The sequence below is a fragment of the Neomonachus schauinslandi genome, chromosome 9, assembly GCF_002201575.2.
Source record: "Neomonachus schauinslandi chromosome 9, ASM220157v2, whole genome shotgun sequence".
In the NCBI taxonomy this organism is placed as follows: domain Eukaryota; kingdom Metazoa; phylum Chordata; class Mammalia; order Carnivora; family Phocidae; genus Neomonachus; species Neomonachus schauinslandi.
In genome coordinates, this window is record NC_058411.1 from 35,856,633 (window position 1) to 35,883,336 (window position 26,704).

The 26,704-nt window shown below is 39.2% G+C and overlaps 1 protein-coding gene across 1 annotated transcript in view; it reads right to left on the minus strand.

Moving 5' to 3' along the window:
• The window catches only part of LOC110590731 (nesprin-2-like), a 255,228-nt gene that overhangs the window by 163,847 nt on the left and 64,677 nt on the right, over positions 1–26,704 (minus strand). Inside the window, 15 exon segments of the mRNA XM_044918082.1 lie at positions 50–250; positions 1,358–1,459; positions 3,541–3,702; positions 4,794–4,952; positions 10,796–10,946; positions 13,045–13,224; positions 16,366–16,973; positions 17,795–17,942; positions 19,092–19,249; positions 20,829–20,955; positions 21,181–21,299; positions 22,209–22,299; positions 22,446–22,657; positions 24,690–24,848; positions 26,262–26,396. Of these exon segments, the coding sequence (XP_044774017.1) occupies positions 50–250; positions 1,358–1,459; positions 3,541–3,702; positions 4,794–4,952; positions 10,796–10,946; positions 13,045–13,224; positions 16,366–16,973; positions 17,795–17,942; positions 19,092–19,249; positions 20,829–20,955; positions 21,181–21,299; positions 22,209–22,299; positions 22,446–22,657; positions 24,690–24,848; positions 26,262–26,396 (2,712 nt within the window).

Below are 26,704 nucleotides of genomic sequence, written 5' to 3' on the forward strand. Positions count from 1 at the left end.
AAGGGTGAAAATAAATCTGAACCACAGAAGAGAAACAGCTGGGACATACCTCTAGTTTAGTAAAGATCTCTAAGCTGTCGGAAGGAGACAGGGCTTTTAAGAGGGACTCGGTCATTCCAATCTGGGTCTTGGCTTGGTCAAGATCTTCCCTTAGCTCAGCCGTGCTGCCACTGAGAGCAGAGAGGTTGGGTTCTCCCATTAAATGCGTTTTTACATTTTCTATCTTGTTTAAAATGGAGGACTCCATGACCTGAAATCATGAAACATATGACTTTATTTAACTATTTAACTATTTTAAGACAACTGCATTGCTAGAGAATGAATTGAGACTGCTTCCTTTCAATGCGAAATTAATTCTTCATTGTTCTACATCACTGATACAATTCCAATTGTTTAAAAAAGAGCAATATGAAAAACTGAGATTGACATTCGGACTTTTTTTCCAAAAGACTAATTTGAATCCTTCCTCCCGAAACAAGTTTTATCTAGCCTATCAATTGCGGTGCCATCTCATGACATTCATTTGAAAATAAAATATATAGAAAAAAATTAAACCTGCATTTATTGAGTGTTTATTATATGCACAGCTTTGTGGTAAGCACTTTATGTACAAAATACAGGCTTTAGAATGTTAAGTAACTTGCCCAAGATCACAAAGCTAGTAGGTGGCAGAGCCAGGACCCCACCCAGAAAGTCTGACTCCGGACATCATATTCAGCCACTGTGCACTCTGATCTAAATAAAATTGTAAGAAATCTCTTCACACAATAGAAAACCACACTTGGGGCAATCTCCCTGCTTCTGCATCTACCAATTAATAAACACAGAATCACTTGAGCCATATTCTCCTTCCTATGGCCAAAAGACACTCAAGAGGAAACCCTTGTTACTTTACACCTCTATACAGGAGTCCTGGAAATAAGTGAAATGAGAATAAAATAATACAAAAATAGTATTTATTCTAAACAAATATAATGAACTATGCCAACTATTAAAAATTTAGTTGGATTTAATGTAGGAACTGAATAAAGGTGAACTAAATAATGATCCTAACTTTATTTTAGTTTTAAGATTTAGAATTCTGGTTTATGAACATTATTTTTTTAAAGATTTGTTTGTTTATTTGAGAGAGAGAGGGAGAGAGCGCAGGGGGGAGGGGCAGACGGAGAGGGAGAGAGAAACCCAAGCCGACTCTGCACTGAGTGAAAGTCCAATGTGGGGCTCAATCCCATGACCCTGAGATCAGGGCCTTAGCTGAAACCAAGAGTGGGATGCTTATTCGGCTGCACCACCCAGGCACCTCTGAACATTATTTTAGAGTGCTTTAATTGCAACTGTCAAACAAAAATGCTCTTACCTGCAGTTCAAGGGGTATTTCACTGCTTTGAAGGAGACACTGGATTTTAGCCACTCTTTTAGAAAACTCTGAAGATTTTTGTTCATGGGCTTGTAACTCTTCCTATAACAAATAATGTTAATGGAAAATATCTTTTTACTTTATACTTTATTTTCTGGCACCCATGATTACTATTATTATATACAGAAACTGAGAGGGCCTTTGAATTTCCCCCAAATCACCTGTTTTTTTGAAGGAGTCCTAGGAGTTATAAACCCAAGTGACTTTATGAGTCAGGCAAATGTTACAACTGAGTGAAGCCTTCTAACTAGAAGACGACAGAGGGGGTCAGGCTTGTGCTACACAGAATATAGCGCCTGCATTGCATTTCATAGATCGGTGCAAACTGTGCCATCTGCGCATGCGCGTGCGCACAAACACTCTGTTGGCAAAATCTGGCCCACAGGCTGGCAGTTTACAATCTTTTAACTTCAAATTTTTTTTTTTTCCTTAAAGATTTCATTTATTTGACAGGGAGAGACACGGCAAGAGAGGGAACACAAGCAGGGGGAGTGGGAGAGGGAGAAGCAGGCCTCCCTCGAGCAGGGAGCCCGATGAACATTATCGAACATTATCGAACCCTGGGGGCTCGATCCCAGGACCCCAGGACCGTGACCCGAGCCGAAGGCAGACGCTTAACGATTGAGTCACGCAGGCACCCCTAACTTCAAATTTTTAAACAACCTGCATATCAAGGCATTTTTAAGGGACTTACTCATTTACACTCGAAAATCATAATTTCTATCACCATATACAAAGGAAACTCATAAATCTCTACACATTTTTGAAAACCTTTTTCAAATGTATAAAAATGGGTATGTGAATTTAAAAGTGGATAAAATAACAAACATTAGAGAACAAATGAAGCATTAGACCTGGCATACTACAAAGCCTTCATGCACACAGACATACTTTTCTATTACAGCGAACCAGATATAATTGCTAATATTTGACTGTTTTCTGACCAAAAAAGATTGAGATTTCATGCGATCCAAGTGAATAAAACATAAATAAGCTATTAGAAAGAACTCTTCCTAGGGTTAAAAGAGATAACTTAAAATCTTTCCAAATAGCAAAACCAGAGATTAAGTTTTTAAAAACTAGCCTTTTTTGAAGCTCTAATAAGATTTTCATACTTGGCCTGGTATTTTTTTCTAATCTTTTGTAAGGAGAGACTGCTTAATTCAAATTATGAAGGTTACCCATAATCGTGATGTAGATCAGGGGCTAATAGTCTAAGGGCTGGCAGTCTATTTTTATAAACAAAGTTTTATTGGAACCCAGTTACTTCCAAGCATTTATGTATTGTCTATGAAAGCTTTCAAGCTACAACATCAGCATTAAGCAGTTGTGACAGTGACCAAATGATCTACAAGCTTAAAATATTTACCATTTGACCTCTTAAGAAAATGTCTGCCAACCCCTGGGACCAATATTGACCACCTGGGAACAATTATGCATTTTGATGGGGCTTCTTCTAGGAGTTATTAACATTTTTTATACCATAAATGCCTCTGATAGTCTGGTGAATCCTGTAGACCCTTTGCATAACAGTATTTTAAAAACAAAATGTGAGATAAATTATGTAGGATTATAAAGGAAACCAATTATATTGAGTTACAGTTATCAAAATATTAAAAGTAATTATTGCTATAGTAATATATATGTTTCTATATTAATACCTTAAATAATAAGAACTAGAAGTGACACTACTAAATACCATAATTTCAAAGTAGTGATAAAAGGTAACAGTTACATCTGGATAATGATTCAAAAATATCTGTGATTTTCTTGATAACAAAGTCACACAGAACGTTCATCCAACTATGTTTGTTGACTATATTCATAATTGGAACCAATACTACATTTTGGTTAGACATTCATAAAAATAAAGATGCAATTTTTCCCACATGAGGTCACTTTATCCATGAACCACTTGGGTGTCTGTCAACCCCAGATTAGTAATACCTGCTAACACCGTCCTAGATATCACAAAGGAAACAACAGAAAGGTCCCACTCAAGGGATAATGAAAGAAATAAGACATTTCTTTGTGATTTCTCTACTCTGCTTCAAGAAAGCAAGCTCCATATCAAACATCAGCTGTGTACAAAAAGCATACATTTTATCTCGGTTACAAATTACCTTCAGTTTTTCTCTTTCTTCTTCAGCCAGTTGATGTAATTCCATTTTTCGAAGGACCTTTTCAGTCCACTCATCAATGACATTTTTTAAGTTAAAAAGTTTGTCCCATAAAGCTAGAGCTCGACCAAGATTTTCATAGTAGTCTTCTGTCTTCTCATTTATCTACCATAATTAAAAAATAGAAAGAACACATTTAGTGGTAAAAAGTATAAAAACCATTGTTTCAGACAGACTCTTTTAAAATAAAAGTTTAGTTTACCTTTGCTTTTAAATAATTTGCTTTACTTATCAACAAAAAATGTGCTTTAACATATCACGTAGTTCTTCCTTCCACAAAAAAAACTTTGCTGCCACTTATAGGCAACTCAAAGCAATAGTCTTCCTAATTTCTAAACCATAAATTAAAGGTGCTTTTAAAACACAGAAGAGGGGCGCCTGGGTGGCTCAGTCAGTTAGGCGACTGCCTTCGGCTCAGGTCATGATCCTGGAGTCCCGGGATCGAGTCCCGCATCGGGCTCCCTGCTCGGCGAGGAGCCTGCTTCTCCCTCTGACCCTCCCCCCTCTCATGTACTCTCTCTCATTCTCGCTCTCTCAAAAAATAAATAAATCTTTAAAAAAAAAAAAAATAAAAAAAAAATAAAATAAAATAAAACACAGAAGAAAATATTACACGGACAAGTTCTTACTCTGTAATTCATAAAAATACAATTATTACTCAACCAAAACTGTAATATATAAATATATAGTTGAACATGAATATCTCGAATGGTTTCTGTATTAATTAATTTTAAATAAGTTGAGTATAAGCTTTTATATCTCAAAGATGATAGACCCATTTGTTAGTAGCGTCCAACTCTGGGGGTGAAATTAATTCCTAAGTCATAAATTTCATATTATTTGAACATTTTACAATAAACACTTTTGAATTTTATAATTAGATAAAAATATTAAAGATACAACAGAAAAGATCGATTGGCTACAAAATAAAATTTTTATTTTATTTTTTTTATTTATTTATTTTTTTTTAAAGATTTTATTTATTTATTTGAGAGAGAGAATGAGAGAGAGAGAGAGCACATGAGAGGGGGGAGGGTCAGAGGGAGAAGCAGACTCCCCGCTGAGCAGGGAGCCCGATGTGGGACTCGATCCCGGGACTCCAGGATCATGACCTGAGCCGAAGGCAGTCGCTCAACCAACTGAGCCACCCAGGCACCCCCAAAATAAAATTTTTAATGAATTAAATTGTCACTCACATCAAGCCATCTATCCACAATAATATTAGCTTCTTTTTCAAAAGGAGGCTCTTCAAAAATTCTCATTTTATTTAGATGAAATTGTAGATTTCTGCAGATCTGGTTAATCTTGTCTACAACTTCTAAATGTTCACTAAATTCTTCTTTGACAATTTCAATCTGTAAAAAAGAGAGGTAACATGTTTTTGATATATTTACATAGAAAAACTGGAAAGAACCAAAATTCTATTATTGGCTATTCATAACAGAGTATTTCCTTTGTACATTATACTTTTGTAAAGCAAGCTGTTATTTTCACACTTTCTCAATAAAAAGTTTTTAGAATCCTAACCATCTCATTTAACAATAATGCTACACCCAAATTTCTTCCCACTCTGCATGATGAAATAATAATCATCTAAAACCATGTTTCTTGTCCATGTGAAATAACAGTCTACCCAAAAAAAGCACCTTCATTCAATAGTATAAAAAATGGCAGATCCTAGATTCCTCTAACAGGAATCATCTTTGGAGTGTTGAAGAACCTTTATGCTCATCTGAATAAAACAGACAGAACTCTAATACATCTTTAAATTTTTTTTTTAAGATTTTTATTTATTTATTTGACAGAGAGAGAGATAGCGAGAGCAGGAACACAAGCAGGGGGAGTGGGAGAGGGAGAAGCAGGCTTCCTGCCGAGCAAGGAGCCCGATGTGGGACTCGATCCCAGGATCATGACCTGAGCCGAAGGCAGACGCTTAACGACTGAGCCACCCAAGCGCCCTCTAATACATCTTTAATATGGCTTCAACTTTAATCTTCCATGATTCTAACTCCACATTACTTCTAACATGGAAGGTGAAACACTACTTTACCAAAAGGCCAATGATCTTAAACTACAAAATAAAATTTGAGAGCTGACTAAATGTAATCTTCATGTTTCACTCAGCTTACCAGTCTTACCTGAGCATTTTAAATAATTGTATAAAATTTGAAAATAGATTTCTCATAAGCAAATATCTAAAAAAATATATACACCCGAGGAAATTTCTGGAAATACAGAGTAGATATAATTTTCCCCATTCTTCCCATTAAGTACAACTAAAAACCCTGGATATCATATACCTTCTTGAACAACTGGGGGCATCATCTCTTGAGCACCAACTTGGTGGTAAGTTCCCTGCATTTTCTTTTTTCCCCTCAGATATCCCAGAGCGTGTGCTGAAGAAGCGCGGGGAAGAAAAAAAAAGTCCTAAGGGAAGCTTGCTCTCTTCAGCCAGAGAACCAAAAATGGGACAATCTAGCATGACAGAAAACTTTTAGAAAATAATCACTCCCTAGGGCCAAATAACATAGAAAAAGATATGAAGAGAGAGTTCACCAAAGATGACATACAGATGGCAAACAACCACAAGGCAAGATTATCAATACCATTAGCAAATTAGGAAAATGCAAATTAAACCATAATGTGATACCACTACATACCTATGAGAATGGCTTAAAAAAAATGGAGACAATATCTAATGCTGGCAATGATGCAGAGAAACTGGATCACTCCACATTACTGATGGGAATAGCTAGGCAGTTTCTTTAAAAACTAAATACACAATTAACATACAAGCCAGCAACTGTACTCCTGGGCAGTTAACCCTGAGAAATAAAAACTTCTATTCACATAAAGACCCCTACACGGAGGTTTATAGCAGCTTTACTCATAATAGCCAAAAATTATAAACAACCTAGACGTCCTTCAGTGGTGAATAATTAAACAAACTGTGGTTACAACCATACCATGGGATACTACACAGCAAGAAAAAGGAACAAACTATCAACACACGCAAGAACCTGAATGAATCTCCAGAGAATTATGCTGAGTGAAAACAGCCAATCCCCAAAGGTTACATACTGTATGTACACACAGGAGGGAAACAGGAGGGTTCTAAAATGACAATACAAGGGGTCCTTGTGGTGATGGAAATGTTCTTTATCTTGACTGTATCAACGTCAGTAGCCTGAGTGCAATATTGTACTATGTACTTTTTTTTTTTTTTAAGATTTTATTTATTTGAGAGAGAGAATGAGAGCCAGAGAGCATGAGAGGGAGGAGGGTCAGAGGGAGAAGCAGACTCCCTGCCGAGCAGGGAGCCCGATGCGGGACTCGATCCTGTGACTCCAGGATCATGACCTGAGCCGAAGGCAGTCGCTTAACCAACTGAGCCACCCAGGCGCCCCATGTACTATGTACTTTTATAAGATTTAACACTGGGGAAACTTACAGTAAAGGGTACACAGGATCTCTCTATAGAATTTCTTAACAACTGCATGTGAATCTACAATTATCTCAAAATAAAAGTTTAACTGAAACAATAATTGAATAAAAATTTTAAAATGAGAAAAAATTACTGGGGAGGTTTCTGTCTCCTGACTAATGACTGACTGATACATCTGAAAAGATGAAATGCAAACGCCGATGTTTTCTCTCCTGGCACAGGACTCTTCGCACTGGGCATAATAAATTTTGTTCAATCAAGTGGGGAAAAAAAAATTAAAAGAACTTTGTTGTTACACTGACAAAAGCCACCACTGAGAGAAGAAAAAAGAAAGAGCAAGAGAAGGTACTGTCACCATTGACAGGAACTGTGGGTTTTGTTCCACAATAAATGGAAAGGGTAGAATAAAGGAAAAATAGACTCACTCTGCCTTTTCCCAAACTTGAATAGTCCCCTGACATTCTAGCCTTTAGTCTTACTTTTGCACTTCTGTCTTTCATTAAAGGGAGTGGAAATCTGGTCCCATATTCTAGATAAACATCCGGGTTTCTACGGTTTGGAAGACAAAAGTTCTCAGTGGTATATCATGTTTCAGCCACTGGTGTAAAGTCTCACGCTACAAATACATACTACAGAAATGGATTGTTTCTGAAGACAGTATCTAATTCATCACAAAATTAACTGAAAGTTATGTTAACCATCAGTATTAAAATGTGCTTTTTTTCAGACAGTTAAAAAAGCATCTGAGAAAAGAAATATTAGTGTACTAGAACTTATATAGCTTCCATACAAAATAATATATTATTTCAGCAAATATATAAAATGCTCATATGCTAGATACCATATTAGATATAAGATTCTCAACATAATAAGAAACGCCTGGGCCCTTATACACTTTTCTCTTTTAAAAAAAGATTTTATTTATTTGTCAGAGAGAGAGAGTGAGCACAAGCAGGGGGAGCGGCAGGCAGAGGGAGAAGCAGGCTCCCCGCTAAGTAAGGAGCCTGATGCAGGACTCGATCCCAGGACCCAGGGATCATGACCTGAGCTGAAGGCAGATGCTTAACTGACTGAGCGACCCTGGCATCCCCCTCTTACACATTTCTTAAAGGCAATTAGTTATTTTGTTAATTTTAAAAATATCTTGGTGAGCAAACCTTTACAGTTGAGAAACGGGAACAAAGCAAAGTTAACCAATTTTTACTTCTGCCAAATACATATTTCAAATGTTTACAGAGAATGCAATGTTATGATGATTGAAACATGACTTTGTAGTCACATAGACCTGGGATTAAGTCACAATTAGGCCATTTATTAGCCATATAATCCTGGGGAAGTTACTTAAGCTCTAGAGTCACTTTTTACCTTTTTTACAAATTCCAGGACATAAATAAATTGGACATTACTGGTAAGCAAGATCAGCATGCCTGAAAAATTCAATACATGGATATGGTTCTTTCTTTCTTTTTTTTTTTTTCCTCTGTGTTGCTTCCTTATTGTTCAACAGTAAGATCCTTGGGACTAGCGGGGCGCCTGGGTGGCTCAGATGGTTAAGCGTCTGCCTTCGGCTCAGGTCGTGATCCCAGGGTCCTGGGATCGAGTCCCACATCAGGCTCCCTGCTCCTTGGGAGCCTGCTACTCTCTCTCTCTCTCTCTGTCTCTCATGAATAAATAAATAAAATCTTTAAAAAAAAAAAAAAAGATCCTTGGGACTAGCATTATGAACCTGTCTTCACATCAGGTGAAGAACCCAGGTCACTGTATTAATATCTGAGCTACTCTGTGATAAGATTCCAAGATTTGGATTTAGAACTGGAGGAGATAAAGGTCTTGTAAGTATTTAGGCTGGCCCACATGCTTGAACTATTTTTTTTTCCCAGAGAACTTGCTGGGGTATTGGGCACTTGTGCAGATTATAAAAGAGCAATACCTATGGTCTTATTTTTTGAGTCTGTATCTCCTTTGACAGTCCCACAGCAAATCAGGAAAACTGACAGGGCAGGGGTGCAGAATTTCTTTGTTCTTTATTCATGACACCATTCTAATAACATTAAAATTCCTACAGTTACTTCTAAAATTGTCTAAAGAAAAAAAAGAAAACAAACACCTCTAAACCTTGGTTTTCCCACCAGTATAACAGGGCTAATACTACTTACCTTGTAGGGTTATAGGCTTATGTGGGAATGAAATGATACAATAATGTGTGAAGAATGTGGCACATAATGGCCAAGCCATCCATGGTAGAAGCTATATCATTATCATCATCATCACCATTTTTAGTAGTAGTAGCAGTGTTACTTAAAACCTCAAGGCCACATGATCATCTTATTTGCAAATAAAACCAATTTTTCTGGCTTCAGGATTTTCCAGCTTCTGGGACAAATCATTTATTGGAGTGGAGGGGCATAGTTTGGCCCGTGAAAAAAGAAGGAGATTAGTAAATTTTTAAAGTGTTGCCATTAATGTCCTTGGTATTAAGAATTTTCCATACTTAATATATCCTTAGGCTAGATTCCTAGAAATGAAATATTTGGTCAAATGGTAGACAGATCTTCAAGGATCTTGAATAATATTGTCGAAATATTTTCCAAAAGGGTAGTATCAATCTACTCTTTAACCAGCAACATAAGAGTACACATCTCGCTGACTATCAAAAGGCAAACAAAGGTATTTTTGAGTAGTTCTGGTTTCCTTTGATTACTCACGAGGGTGAACTATGTCTCTCCCACCCACTCATGCTCTCCCCCCCCAAAATAAATAAATAAAATCTTAAAAAAATAATAAATCTCATAGGAAACCAGTTAGACAGTCACATATTGTACAACTGGTGTCCAAACAGGGTTCTTTGTAATTGGTCAGTTCCAAGAGACTGAGTCTGAGAAAGTAGGTCTCAGACAGAGGCTACACCTCATCTATAGTTCTGGCCATGTGTCCGCACCCTGCATGTCACTTCAGCTTCAGGAGTAAGAGTTCTAGATAAAGACTAAGTTGTAAGAATCTGGTTGATTCTCTCTCTCTCTCAGCAACTGGTAAATTCAATGAAATTGCTTTCTAACAATCAGGTGTATCAAGTAGATTATATTTCACACATGCTTTTGACCCTTTAACAGCACCTTAGCATAGGACTCATAAAACCAGTAGCAAAAGCAACTTTCTGGTGTATAGTAATATAGTGTAGTAGTAGTATTCCTCAACTATTCCATTCTTCTGCCACTTTGGTTGATAACCACCTAAAATCGTAGAAAATAATGACACCTAGTGTCCAGAAGTGTTACTCTTCTTAGAATATGTTGTGATTGGTAAGGCTATGAATACAGATGGAGCATCATGGATGTAAACTCACACATCTTTACCGAAAACGAATAAATAAAAATGTAATTATTCCTTTGCCTGCTAATAATGGAGGGATTTTCCTACTACCTTCATTCTCTCGAGCCTAAAATGAAGTCTCAGGTTCCTTTTCGGTAGAAGGTCAGTGCAAAGACTGTCAAAACTATAGAGAGGTAGTAGCAAGGGTGAACCCAGACTCCAACAGAACCACACCACCAAAACCAAAAGCAAACACAAGCAACCCAGCATCAACTTGGGGAATGAATTATTCCAAGCCCTAGTAATAAATTCAATAAGGTCTTAGATATCTGATAAAACAGGGTCACTGTTCTTTTAAGCCAAGTTTCAAAAATGACTCTATTTATAATATCCTCTTTATTATCAAGGCCATTGTGTAGAGTTTCCTTTGGAATCTGGACTCACCTCTGCTATCCTTTTCTTCAGGTTCTCTTTTCCCATGTAGGAAGCCTGAAGGGAGATGACATTCTCTTCTTTTTGAATCAAAGCAGTCAAGACACTTTTAAAATTCTGATATTGTCTTAAGAGCTCCAAAACTCTTTCACATTGGTCAAGGCTATGGAAAAAAAAAAAAAAGTAAAACAGGTAAATCTCTAAAAATAACAAAACCATTCTCTCTCTTTGTAAGTATCCTATAATAATGACTAACACTGTAGAGAAGGATTTTTCCTCTTGACATAGTTTAGCATATTGTTTTACCAATGTAACCTAAGAATGATGGCACATACAGTTATCTGGCAAATGGATGGTATAAATACTCACTGGATTATGATTTTCACCAGATCAATTAAAAAAAAAAAAAAACACCAGATGTAAGCTCTAGAAAGAAACACAGGATTCATAATCTTAAGAAATCAGCATCTCAATTTCATCATTAACCAAAAACCATCTTGGAAAACAGTACCTCCCTAGCACTATTCTTGGAGATTGTTTCGATACTAATTCAGCAAGTCACAGTCGGTTTATGTCTATTTAACTCATTCTAGATTTAGCCCTCTTTAAAAAGTAAAGTAAGGGGTGCTTGGGTGGGCTCAGTCGTTGAGCATCTGCCTTCGGCTCAGGTCATGATCCCAGGTCCTGGGATCGAGCCCCGCATCGCGTCAGGCTCCCTGCTCTGCAGGAAGCCTGCTTCTCCCTCTCCCACTCCCCCTGCTTGTGTTCTCTCTCTCGCTGTGTCTCTCTCTGTCAAATAAATAAATAAAATCTTTAAAAAAAAAAAAAGTAAAGTAATACAGATAATTTGGCAGTAAGGATACCTACTTACGGCTGGGCACTAATCAGTCATATGAACTTAGATAAGTTACTTTAGCCTCTTTAGACCTCAGTTTCTTTCCTCTATAAAATCTAAGGGTAGACTAGATCGAATACCACAGACAGGCTTGATCTTGACTACTGTACACTCAGCTTCCAGTAAAACACAGGAGGTGCACCCAGACAGAGTTCTGTGTAAAAGGACCACTGAGGTGAGCAGAGTTAAGGGAAACTTCCAGGGAGCTGAAGAACTAACCAGAGCAAAAACAGATATACCACTCAGCCTCAGGGGAAAGGGAGAAAGTCCCCTTTCCACCAGACAGGAGGGTGCCAGTAGGAGATGCCAGAACCACCTGCTGGAAAGGGAAGGGGTTAAGACCATCCTGACCTCTCTCTCTGCTTGTCCTCAAATCTCCTACTAGTACCTCCCACTTCCTATTCCAACTGGACCCACTGGCCTGGCTGGTACAGTCTGTTAGGGATCAGCCTTCCTGACCACTTCTCTGTCGAGGCAGAGAGTAAGGGAAAGAAGGCATGGATGGAGAATATTCAGCAGAACTGCCAACTAGGACTGGTAGGTAATGGCTATCACATAGTTAAGAAAACTTCTGAGCCTGCCCAGGCTCTGCAGAAAAGATGGTGGTAACTGACAAGGAATGTTTGCCATTCAAATAGGGTGATGTGGTAGAATAATGCCCCCAACCCCAAAGATGTCCACATCCCATCCCTGGATTCTGTGAATATGTTCCCTTACATGGCAAAAAGTACTCTGCTGGTATGATTAAGTTAAGGGTCTTAAAATAGGGACATTACCATGAATTATCTGTGTGGGTGCAGTATCATCACAAGGGTCCTTATAAGAGGGAGACAGGAGGGTCAGAGTGACAACAGAAGCAGAGATGAGAGGAGAGAAAGCCAGATTAAGATTTGAAGATGCCACACGGCTGGCTTTAAAGATGGAGGAAGGGGACACACACCAAGGAAAGTGGTAGGAGGCCTCTAGAAGACAAGGAAATGGATTCTGTCCTAGAGCCTCTGAGAAAGGAAGGCAGCTTCATTTCAGAATTTCCAACCTCCAGACTGTAAGATAAATTTGTATTGTTTTTCAGCCACCAAACTTCCGGTAATTAGTTACAGAACAGCAACAGAAACTAACACAGGTGGGGTAATAATAATCATAAACACACTGTGTATTTGTTATCCCTCTTAAATAACCTCTTAAATTCATTGGGCTATAATCTAGGATTCCAGATCTTGCCCAGACATTGGCCCCTTGAGCTTCCAGTATGAAACTCTCACGTTTGCCCCTCTTTAGATCCATGTAAATGTGTTTTCAACATATCTCAAAAAGTTAACTGTGCTACAAACAAGTTCTCAGATTTGGGAGAGATTTTTCTCCTTACCATTCAGTGACTGAAGCTTTTGTACTCTCCCACAAAAGTACTGTATTTTGGAACTGTTGATTCAGTGATTTTTCTCTGCCATCTTTGAATTGTGGAAGAGAATTAACCATCTCTTGCAAGCATTTCTTCTCTTCTTCATATTCATCTAGATCCTTATCCAGTCTCATTAGTGATTTTTTCCTTGATTATGAAAGAGAAAAGTTTGATAGCCAGTTATTAGCCAATCTGATTCAACACAAGTATGGGTAATTTGGGGGAGCACGCTAACTTTAATTTGCCCTCAAATTATTATATCAAAATTACACAGTCCTATTACAGAGTTCATGAGGCTCCTTGCATCTCCAGAATACTAATTTGGTATATTAGACATAATAAATATACAAAACCACAAGCAGTAGAATTTTTCTGTGGTGAACACACTTGTAAAGGGAGTAGATATGTATGTGAGAGAAAAGAGAAAGAGTATTTGTGTGTGTGAATGGGAAAGAGAGCATAGAATAGAGAGAAAAGAGATGGATGATCATGCCCTGCAAGCTCCTAAGGAAGAGTGGAGGAGGCCAAGGAGAAAGGAATAAGCAAGGAAATCTTGAATTTCTACATTCTATACAAAAACCTCTTCCCCATCAAAAAAAAAAAGAGTCATGGGGCGCCTGGGTGGCTCAGTCGTTAAGCGTCTGCCTTCAGCTCAGGTCATGATCCCAGAGTCCTGGGATGGAGCCCTGCATCAGGCTCCCTGCTCAGCGGGAAGCCTGCTTCTCCCTCTCCCACCCCCCTGCTTGTGTTCCCTCTCTCGCTGTCTCTCTCTGTCAAATAAATAAAATTAAAAACAAAACAAAACAAACATTTGACCTAAGAGCTTTAACCTGCAAACTAATCCTGGAAGGATTAACTCCATTCACCTAGGTCTAAATTGCTTTTATCACATACTCACTGCCTCTACCCTCCCTCTTCCACTTCTCTCTGGAATCCACTCCCATAAGGCTTTCACTCCCTACCGCTCCTCCAAAACCGCTCATCAAGATCTCCAGTAACCTCCATGTTGCTAAACCCATGTTCCATTTTCAATCTTTGCTCCCTTCACTGGTCAGCAGCAGGGTCAGGGTGACAACAGAAGCAGAGATGAGAGGAGAGAAAGCCAGATTAAGATTTGAAAGGCCTCCTCACTTGACCCCAGGACTCTTGATTTTCCTCCTCCTATACTGGCCACTCCTTCTCGGTACCTTTGCCTGGTTCCTCCTCATCTCCCTAATCTCTAACATGGAGTGCCTGGAGCATGCAGCTCAGTCTTCTTCTGTGGCCTATCTGAACTCACTCCACTGGCAATGTCATCCATCTCATGACTTTAAATAGCATCCTAGATGCTGATGACTCTCGAATGCATACCTCTAGCTCAGTCCTCTCTCCTGACTCCATCTACTGTTAAGAGTTTTGTTGATATCCTTACTTGAATGTCAAATAAGTATTTTGAACTGTCATTTCTAAAACCGAGCACACTTGATCTTTCATTCAATACCTGACAAACTTCACTCTTTCTCATCTCAGTTGACGGTAACTCCGTTCTTCTAGTTGCTCAGGTCAAAGCCTAGAATCATTCTTGACTCCAATCTTTCTTTTATAACCTAGGTACAGTGTGTCAACAAATCTTGTGGACTCTGTCTTCAAAATATATTCAGAATTTTAGCCCTTTCTGCCACCTCACCACTGGTCCATACCACCATCAGGCCTTACCACAGATGAAGCTAGACTTTTTGTATCTTCCCTTGACTCCTACACTCTGTTCTCAACACGTCAGCTAGAGAGAGCCTGTTACATTGAAAACCAAATCATTTCCATCTGCCCAGAACCCTCCAATGACTTCCCATTGTACTCAAAGAAAAAGCCAAAGTTATCACATGGCCCACAGGTCCCTACCTGAGCTAAGCCCCATCCCACCTGTTCCCTTTCTGATTCCCCTTTCATACCTCTTCCCCTCGTTGCTGCCCTTCTCACCTCCTTGCCTCTCCTCAGACATGCGGCCCATTCCCACCTCTGGACTTTGTACCTTCCGCTCCCTCAGCCCGGAAAGCTCTTCCTCCTGGTAGTCACTGGGCTAGCTCTCTCATCCCATCTGACTCAAAGATTTACTTTCTCAGTAAAACTGTCCTTGATGACCCTTTTGGAATTACAACCCCCTCCTCCTTCCTTGCTTTTCTTCATAGCTTCTATAACCATCAAACATTGAATATCTTACTCCTCTCACTAGAAAAAAGCTCTATCATGGCCAAGAGTTTTTGTCTATTTTGTTAACTGCTATATCCCCAGTACCTAAAATAGTACCTAGCACACAACACGTATTTGTTGTATTAACAACTAAATTAAAAATTAAAGCAATTTATTGTTTATCAATGTATAGATTTTCATGTGTAAATTAACATTAATTTATTCATTACTTATTATTTATAAATATATAATAAAAATTTATTAACAATAAATAATGAAATTAGTAATTAGTTCGATACCTCACTAAGAAGTGGGCACTGTGGGAATGAAAGTCTCATTGAGATGAGAGCACAGGGCAATTTCAGAAGGAAGAGCTTGGTCAGCTGAAGAGCCTCAAGAGAGCATTGAGCCTGAGGGACTCGGTGGGCAGAGGAGACGGAATGTGGGAATGATATAGACAGGGGAGGGGAGGCCCCAAAAGTAACTTGCTAACATTGTCACTTGCAGGACCTGGAGGCTGGCTCTGAACACCAGCATTAAAATAACAGCACTCATACAGAAGGCTGCCCGCCTCAGTTTACTGCAATTCTGCTCATTCTCCAAAATCAGCACTAACCTTAGCTGACCTCTCAAATTCAATCCTATGCCTTCCCACTCAGTCCCCCTCCCAATCCTGCTGGGAGGAGAGAAGAAAACCAAATACTTCAGGAAGAAGTAGGGACAGGGCATGGCATGCGTATCTTCTACCACTTCTTTCTTTATTATCCAACGTGTGGAGTATTTTAGGTCTTCCCCCATCACGATAACCCCGTAGTAAGTAACAAAGTCACTAAAAGGGACTTTGAAGGAACTCAAGTACTTTACACACATCTTATTTCACTCTTCCTGTGTCCATGAAACACACACTTCAATGAGAAAAAAATTATAGAGCATTTTGTGAAGGCACACTAACCACAGAAACGAAGCTTGTTTGAAAAGTCTACAGAAAAGAATGCTGAATGCTGAGCAGAGCAGGATGGAACAGAAGTAGAAAGGCATAGGAAGTATTCTCTCACCTAATAGATACTGAAAACACGGAAAAGCATTATCCTGCATCGGGACATGGGCGGAAATGAGACTCACCGTAGTTTCACAGCTGGAACAGTGGGATCCTTAAGACTGATTTTACTGATTTGATTGTACACATCTTGAATGTTTTTCAGGAGTTCATTATTTTTGAAAATACAAGTCTCTAGTAATTTGTTTTCTTCCATGAACACTTCTTGCACACCATAGCCACATGTCCCAAGTAACTTTCTGGACAAAGCAACAAGGAGTTTGTTGCAGGTGTCGTCACCCTGGCCATCATCTTTGAAGCTTATGCCGAGCATCTTCAAACGTTTATCCAGATGTCTGGCCTGGTCCTTCATCAGGCTAATTTCTCTTTCTTTATTTTCTAGCATCACAGTGTTTTCTCGTACTACCTGTGTATCTGAGGCTGAAAGGTCTGTAACAAGCTCAAAAGAGAGTTCAGCTGTTCTCAGAGAAGCCAGAAACTCCTCCAGAGCTTTGAGGGCATCTTTACTCCTCTGGACCTTGTGGTTCACGTCTTCAAGTTGTGTTCTGTGTTTTAGCATAATATTCTGCGTTGCATGTAGATCAAGTGGGTGTAATTCCTTTAATGCAAAGTCACCCGACTGTTCCAGGTTGTTACATATTTCAATCTGTTTGGCTACGGAATCTTGGATATTCTAAAATAAAGGAAGAAATGCTGAAAAAAAAAAAAACTGAGGCAGAAGAAAAGAAAGGCTGCACATCAGAAATGAACCTACACTTACGATGACTAGGTGGCATCTAGAAAATTGCTTCTCAGGTTTGCCAAGGCTGACAGTTTCAACAGAAGGAAACATGTTAATTACAAATCATTAGATGGCCCAGCTGTTTCATTATCTGATAACCTTCCTGATGTTTCAATCCCCCAAGGAAAACAAGTATATAAATCTACTGCTTCAGTGAAAATAGAGATTAAACTGTTGTGACATCTGTTTATAATCTGAAAAATAAAACTTAAATTTATTTTTTTTATTTAAAATGAGACCTGGGGGTGGGGGCATGGGGTAACTGGGTAATGGGCATTAAGGAGGGCATGTGATGTAATGAGCACTGGGTGTTATATGCAACTGATGAATTACTAAATTCTATCTGAGACTAATAATATAGTATATGTTAACTACATTAAATTTAAATTAAATTTTTTTTTTAAATGAGACTTGGAATAAGTAAACTGTAGAATCTGCATGTGAGTCTAGGACAATATTTAGGATTTTAGCCATTGGAGAAGATATTCATAAGCAAACCTTCATTTTGAATTCAAAGAAAATACCTCATTATTTACCCCACAGTACCTCCTTTCAAATTTGCAAGGAATTGAGAGTAGAGAAATAAATAAGTCTAAATTATTGAAGACTTTTCTGCCATTGCTTATAGTCGAACTATATACTATTGATATATAATTAAAAATCTCTGAAGAACTGAATTATTCTATGAGTACCCTGGGAGAAGTTATATTTACCCTCAGGTTTTGATAAATGCCATCAGCATCAATGACATGAAATTCGTGAATGGCTACTTCATGGAGGAGCAGGTCCGAGCCACAGAGTAGAAGTGATTCCTTCTCCACAGGGAACACAATCTTTAGCGCCATCTCCAAAGATTCCATTCTGGGTGAAAAATAAACCAGATATAATGGAAAAAGACAACATAAAGATATTCTACAAAACATATTAATGCCATGATTTAACTAAGAACAGAAAATAATTACCCAATAAGAATACATACAATGATATGTACAGATCATCACATTAAAACCCAGACCCAGCAAAACAAAAACAACAAAAAAAAACCCCTCAAAAACCAAACCCAGCAATCCAAAATGCCAAAGAATAAGTTGTTGGCTATATCCAATTTTCTTAATAGCTTAATACATACCACACTGAGTGGAAAATTGTAAAATACACTAAGCCTTACCCTACCTTTTTTTATAAACTTTTTTTTAAGATTTATTTATTTATTTTAGAGAGAGAAAGAGAGAAAGTGAGTTGGGGGGAGGGACAGAGGAAGACAATCCTTCAAGCAGACTCCCTACTGAGTGTGGAGCTCAACAAGGGGCTTGGTCCCAAGATCCATGAGATCATGACCTGAGCCGAAACCAAGAGTCAGATGCTCAACCAAGTGAACCACCCAAGTGCCCCTCCCTACCTTTTGAAATACAAAATATTGAATGTAATTTAAGTTTGCCTTTAAGGACAAAGAAATGTCATTATAAATTATTTTATTAGTGAAAACATAATAAAATTCAAAGAAATAGGCTCTACTAATAATAAATTGAAATGTGTGACCTTGGACAAATAACATATGGACGCTGAGCCCCCGTTTCCTCCTATGTAAAATGGGGATGTGTCCTGGGGAAACACATCCTATGTATAGGGGATAATAACAGCACTCTCACTTTAGAAATGGGGAAAATCAAGGCCCAAAGAAGTTAAGTGACATGGCCAAATTCATGCCCAAGGCCAGAGAGGTTGGGAGAGGGAATGACAGAGTGAGGCGGAAGCAGAGCATGGCCTTTGGAACTCAACACTTAAGTTCCACCTAAGTCTCTGGCCAGTGCAGTGGCTTGGTTATGTTGTTTAAATGCCCTGAGTATCAGTTTCCTCGTCAGTCGAATGGCAGTCGTGGTAGCCTCTCTCACCCAGGTTGTGACAACTAAATACAATAGCATACTTAGTATCGTACTAGCCTAGCTTAAAACAGCATTAAAAATTCAGTAAATTCGGTAAATTCATGGTTAATAGATCTCAGAATTATACCTGGTATTAAGAGTCATCTGAAAGTCTCTTTCTTTTTCCTTTAATCTGTCTCTCGTGTTACTTATAAAAGGCTTGTTTACGTCACTGTCAAGTTCTTCTAACTTCAGTGAGGTGATTTCAAACTCTTTCCAGCAAGCATCAGTTTCATTTTTTAAGACCTAGGTGAACCATATAAAGTAATCTATCAACTAGTGGGTTAACAGGCACAATTATTCTGTTCTTACAAAAATGAGGCATTTGCCAACTATTAACACAGAGTTTTATATGAAAACACATTAAAATTATTTTTATATCTAACTAATTAAATTTAATTTTAAATAAATTTTAAAAATATTTTCTAGCCATCTACAAGTGAAGTATCCTTCAGGGAACAATGATCTTAACTGTGTTCTCAGAAGTCCCATTCAATGACGTCAAGGGAGTCCTTCCAACAAAGGAATCCAAACTCCCTTCCCATAAGTAGGTGTACAGAATATAATTCAGAAAGGTACATGTAATGTAAGAACAGATATCCTAGTTCCTCTAGATAATAAATCTTTGTTTCTCCCTAAACTAAAAATAAAACTAGAGTGAACCAAAACTGTTTCTATCAAATAAGAAGTGAATGAAATTATGATTTATAATTAAACACCTAAAAATTCAATACTATTCTAGCTCCCTATCTTGTTGGTGGTGGGTTTTGTTTTTTTTTAAAGGCACTGCTACAGAATTTACTGAGTGCTGATCATTATAATTTGTTCTTCACGTTCCCCATAGATTATTATAGCTTTTATAACTAACTCATTATTCAGTTACTGGAGTAAGGTCTCAAGATAGTTTCTTAATTGTGATGAAAATGTGCTAAATCCATCACTTGAACAACAGAGAGTTTAACATATTAATTCTGCTTACTCAGATGGAAAATAGAGAGGAGCCAGATGGTAGAGTGTGACTCAGGAACTGGCATCATAAAGGGAAGATAACTATAAAATATGGGAGGGGACTGTAGGCTCTCCCATGGCCCTTTCCTCCACCTGCTGGGTTTTCTGTGAGGGATCATTCTAATGCACTTCCAAGCATACAGCAGCGTGCTCTGCACTGCACAGACTGTCTTCAAAATAAGGAAGATCTTAAAAATAAATAAATAAATAAAATAAGGAAGATCTTCATTTGTAGGGCTTACAATTGGTATGCCCAACACTAGACAGTTTTTTCTGTAGCTCCTGAGCCAAATGGCTCTCTGCAAGATTATCCATCACACAGAGTGCAATATCCCTCCACTGCCTGCTCCTTCCTTACTGCCCCAACATTAGATAGACAATGTGACAATTTGGTCAAGATGATGATGACTGAAACAGATATTCAGAGCCACTGGTTTTTCATGTATTGTTAATTTGAGAGCAACACAGTTGGACTACTGGTTGAAACTGCCTTCAAACACGTTGTTTTGAACAATTCCTTTGAAGGCCTCATTCCCATCCTAAACATAATCCAAAACTCTGCAAGCCACAGTATCTTGAGTACCAAATTAGAGCATGAGCAATAAATTAGGACCCTGAAACAGTCTTTCCTGGACTTGATACTGACTGCATATCACACTCTGAAATAGAATGATGTTAGAAATGCAATCCAACAAAGAGAATTCTTTGGAAACATCTAGCATATGTGACCTCAACAAAAATAGTGAATTCTATACTCATGGTGGTATTATTTTCTAATAAAAGATAAAACTTCTCTAATAATATTTTCCGTAATTACCTGTAGATCTGTCAGTTTATCCTGCAGACAAGCACTACTCCTTTCCTTGTCACTGGAGAAATCAGAAATAATTCTGAATTTGTTGTTTTCCAAGTACAGCTCAAGATTTTCTCTGTGCATATCATACCTGGAAAAAAATTAAATGCAATGTTACTTAATTTTAACAATAAGACAAAACACTTTTTTAATTACTGTCAATTATACATGAGGAAATCTCAGGGAATTTCTGCTTAAGTCACTGGACCATGTGCAAAAAATTATGACTAATGGATTATAAACATGTATTAAAATATAACATGTTTGCACTAATGAAAGATTTTTGGTGGATTTTCCAGTTATGTAAAGGGGTTACCTCTCTTGTAAACTACTGAGGGCTGCACTGTGATCCTTTTCATACTTCTCCATAGAGCTTTCTTCCTGTTGAGGCTTTAACTTGAATTTCAGGCTAAAATTCTTAATCGATCCCATTGCCTATGTAAATATGCAAAATAGCAAACATAATATCTTCAATATACTTAACTGGGATATACATCTACAAATGGAATATACAACTGGAATATATATACACAAGCAAAATATATTTCAATATACTTAAGTATCTGGAAAAGATAAGCACTTTATAATACAAACGTATGTCACTAATTCTTTATATCCCAAACCAGGAGATAATCCAACATATTTGAAGCTTCTCAGCTCTGAGAAAGGTCTTCCCGGAGGACAGAGGATATTTATGACACTGAGTCTCACCTTCTAATTGGTATGTCAGCACAGAAATGGTGTATTCTCCCAACCCCTAAATACGGTCTCCGCCTGTGGCCACAGAGCCGTAGTCGAAAGCGGACAGAAGCCTAACACGCAGAAGCAGACCTCTGAAGTCAAATACACCTCGTCCTTTCCCACAGCTTCCGACTGGCAGTCTGGGCTGTGACATCTAGCCCATGCCCACTTACTGAAAATTCAAGAATTCAGAAAATTCAATCCCCAAGGAAAGTAAAGGACATTATACTGAGAAAAAGACAAACGGTAAATGAACTAGTTCAGCTCAGTGAAGCGGAGGCATCTGTCCAGATTAAACTCCACCTCTTGTACCCTCAATAGGAATATCCACAGACAACGTGTATTCATAATGGCTGCAAATGGTCTCCTTCTGAAAGACCTGTTTGCATCCTCAGAGGAAGATAAAGTGACGCTCACTACAGCTTTGGTTTGCTGTGTTGTAATTCTTGGAAAAGGAATCTTCTTTGCATTATTTACACGGGAATTTTCAGCTGATGAAAATAATTAGATAATTAAAACCAACAATTAATGAGAAGTGGATTACTGTACACTTGGCCTTTTTCATTGGGTTTGCTTCTAAAATACATTATCTACATTTAACACCTTTTCAGTTGATGGCTGATCATGTGATTTTGCAGATGGCACCTCACTGTGGGCATTCCTTCCTCCGTTCTCAGATGTGTTCATGGTCTCCCTAGGGAGGAATCAAAAGTGCATATTAAAATAGAGGAAGAAAAATCACGCCTAAAAGAGAAGAAAGAACACTCCTTGTCATTTGATTTCAGAAGGAGCTTCATCTTGTTTTCCCCTGATGTGTATTTAGTCTTCAGAAGCACTAACTTGCTTTTCGACGTTCCTCCCATCGTGGGTTGCAGTGTCATACGAATCTCGGAAGCACATTTCCGAAGTCTTTCTATCTTTTGTTCATAATCTTTGAGTACTCTCCTCACTTCTTGTTGACTCTTCTGGGAAGTCAGCTCTTCACACAGCTCCCGCAAGACATCCATGTGGTGATCTAGCTGGTACAGACTGCCTTCCTCAGAAAAGCAGGCCTGATTGAGGAAATAAAGCAGGAAATGTGCTTCAAATGAGTTTACATGATTAGTCCATAAGGATTAGAAACTAACAGATGTGTGTGACTTCAACGCCACATTCTTTCATAGGCCATCCACTGTGTGCCTGGTGTGGTCATGGGCACTCGAGAAACAAAGATGAGGAAGTCAGCCTGAAAGGGATTCACCACAGTCCAGTAAGGCAGTGAATGAAACCAGAATATGTTCCCCCAAAATTTGCCTCTTTGTTTTTAAGTGATCTCTCTGCCCAACATGGGGCACAAACTCATGACTTCAAGATCAAGAGTCGTATGCTCTATAAATTGAGCCAGCCAGACGGGCCCCAAAATATGCCTTTTTGATGTGAAAATTATTTTGAGCTAAAGGCAATTAAGAAGCAGTAAACACAGAAAAGCTCCCCGCTTTCTGCCTAACGGCCGGCAATAAAAGTTTCTTTTTATTAGAGACAGACTCTCTCATCAGCCCAAAGACAGTACCAGAGGAATCTGCAAACAAACCTTGTCAAACTAACCTTTATCTTTGTCTTGTCAATTCTTTGCAAATGTGTGGTCTCTTTGTCTAAAAGGTATAAAAAATTCCTTCTCTGGTTACTTCTTTGGGTCTTCATTCTCTTGTGAAGGCTCCCATGTGCATGTAACAATTCAATAAAATCTGTATGCTTTTCTCCTGTTCATCTGTCTTTGGCAGTTCCATTCTCAGGGACCCCAGGGACGAAGAAACCCTTTTCCTCCCCTAGAGTCGTCACCCACACAATGTGCACCTAGCGTGACAAGTGTTATGAGAGCAACTGTCTGCCGTAAGGAGTCAGAGAAAGTCTACCTCACACGCGGGAACCATCTGAGGGAGATGCGGAAAGAACAAGGACGAGTCCTCCAAGTAAAAGCAGAGAGAGGTCCTCCTACCAGAAGGAAGAGCCAAGAGGAAAAAGGCTCCAGCTGTTCTCAACGAACAGCAGTCTCTCCGGTGATGGGTCTGGAAGATGATGTGGCCATCATCACACGGGGAGAATAACCCGGGTGGAGGGCAATGGCAACACTGGTGGATAGGAAGGAAAAGAAGCATGTGTTCTGAAGAGTAACCGAGGGGGCCTGGCACCCTACTCCATCACGGCTGAGTGGGAAAGAAAGGGGACGGGGAGAAGGGGAGTTCGCAGGCGACACTGCCCTTCGTGACCAAGACACACAAGAGGAAGCAAAGTGTGAGAGGAGATATTATTGGCTGGTTTTGGACATCCTGAATGACAGGTCTCTGAAGAACACTGGTGATATCTACTACTCAGAACCTGGAGCGCAGAGGAAAGGACTCGGCTGCAGATAGGGATTTAGGCACTATCATTACAGACAGGGTTTTATCATTAAAACCGCAGAAGGGGGCACCTGAGTGGCTTAGTTGGTTAAGCATCTGCCTTTGGCTCAGGTCAGGATCTCGGGGTCCTGGGATGGAGTCCCCTGATTGGGCTCCCTGTTCGGCGGGGAGTCTGCTGCTCCCTCTCCCTCTGCCCCTCCCCACCACTCGTGCGCACACACTCTCCCTCTCAAATAAATAAATAAAATCTTTTTTTTTTTAAAAGATTTATTTATTTATTTTGAGAGAGCGAGAATGAGAGAGAGAGAGAGAGAGAGTACATGAGTGGGGGAGGGTCAGAGGGAGAAGCAGACTCCCCGCCGAGCAGGGAGCCCGATGTGGGACTCGATCCCGGGACTCCAGGATCATGACCTGAGCCGAAGGCAGTCGCTTAACCAACTGAGCCACCCAGGCGCCCTACACTTGGCTTTTTTAAATTTTCATTTTATTTTATTTTATTTATTTATTTATTTATTTTTAAAGATTTTATTTATTTATTTGAGAGAGAGAATGAGATAGAGAGAGCATGAGAGGGAGGAGGGTCAGAGGGAGAAGCAGACTCCCTGCCGAGCAGGGAGCCCGATGCGGGACTCGATCCGGGGACTCCAGGATCATGACCTGGGCCGAAGGCAGTCGCTTAACCGACTGAGCCACCCAGGCGCCCTACCTCATGTTCCTTGATGAGACCCTTGGTCCTCCCTCTGCGAATTAGTTTCTTTTCTTTATTTATTTGTTTTTCGAGTTTTGAAATATTGTCACTGAGTTTCTCTTTTTCAATGTCTATTTTCAGTTGTTGAATATACAAAGACATCTCATGATGAAGAAACTGCAAAAAAAAAAAAAAAAAAAAAAAGAAAGAAAGAAAAGAAGCCCACAGAGGCACATAGTAACTATGGGAAAAGTATATATTGAAAAGATTTTCATCAAAAACCAACAAAAATATCTGTAGTAACAAAGGATAGGAAGGGAGTTTAAATGGCATTCTGGTTCGTCCTTGTGTCTTTGGGGAGGACGTTTTAAAATATACCAGGCCCAGAAACGTATCTTCTTTTTCTTTCTAACAACTAAAACTGTGTGTTAGCTGTGAAAGACACCGTTAAGAAAACAGAAGGCCAGCTGCAGACTGAGAGGACACATATCCAAAACGCAGAGCTGAGCCTATGAAGAAATAGCATGGACCTGTACTGTGTCTCCAGGATGGGATTCTGAAGGAGGAAAAAAAAGGACAGAAGGGAAACATTGTGGAAATAGGAATAAAGTATAAACTGAAGTACCTAAGGAATCAATATGAGTGTGTTAACTGTGACAAAGGTAGCATATTAATGTAAGGTGGTAAGAGTAGGAGAAACTGGGCATGGTCTATACTGGAACTCTCTGCACTATCTTTGTAACAATTCTGTGAATCTAAAGTTGTTCTAAAATTTGAAAGTTTATTTTAAAATGTGTTTTAAGAGCCCCTTCAACAGTAGACGTTCAATTATATTACCTTATTTTTTCTCTCTCTCTAGACACACACAGACACACACACTGAATACTCATCACTCTTCCTTGAACACAATCTCTGTGTTAGATAAATCCTAGCAATAATCCTGCCAAGTGGTTGGGGTTATCCCCATTTTATCAGTGAAGTTCCTAGAAGTTAAACAACTTACCCAGGGTCATAGTTGCTGAATCTAGGTCTGTCTGCCACCAATGCCCATGCCTATTTCGCTGGGAAACTCGGTATGTGTGTGTATGGATTGCTGCATTGTCTCAGTCAGGATCCAACTAGGGCCCCAGGAAACACTAAGTATTTAACTCAGAGTGAATTAAATGCAGGGAACTGATCAGGCAAGAGATGAAAGAGCAGAGAAGCCAGAGAAGGGACCGGAAGGCGATCTGAAGATGAGCCCAGCCGTAAGGCTGCTTCTACCCCTGGCCTGGAGGCTTCAGAGGAGCCCAGACAGAAGGGACATCAGAAGCTGGAGCCCTGGAACCCGCAACCAGGGGGAGACACAGCCGCCAGAGACACTGCCCAAGAGAGGGACTTGGACACTCCCTTCTCTCCCTCCAATCACCCTCAAATCTCTAAACCGTGTTGTCACTGGCTGAACACAGAAGCCAGTTGGGCCCTGGGAACGGCAGGATCAGCCTTGCTGAGATACGAAGCACACAGGGGGACTGCCCACAGTGACTGACCACAGACAGGCCCGGAGTCAGCTCTGTAAGCAGAACCCCAGACACGTGTGCATGTTCTTACCTCCCACTTGGCACAGACATCGCTACTCTTTTCTTCCAAAGACAGCTTTACATCCTCGGTTACATTATTTTTCAGTTCTTCAACAGCTTTCAGATACTTGACCAGACTTTTAGAATTAAGAATTATTAGTGCTTCCTAAAAAAGAGAATGCAAGTGAGAACATGAAAGCCTCATTCTACTGCCAATTTTGGTAGGTCTTTAACAGGCACAATTAGGAAGAGGCTTTTGGAAGACTATGAAGATTGACGGGAGACTTTTTGTAAAGTGAGGTTGACATCCTTTTTGCATCTCTTGAATTATTTTGAAAAGAGTTGCAAGATATTTATTATTCAAATGTAGTCAGACATTTGAGAACCACATAAGGACTTCCTTCGGATATTCAAAATGATTTTTGTTACCCCTCTGATAAATAATTAAAAGGATTATCGTGCAGGGTAATGAGC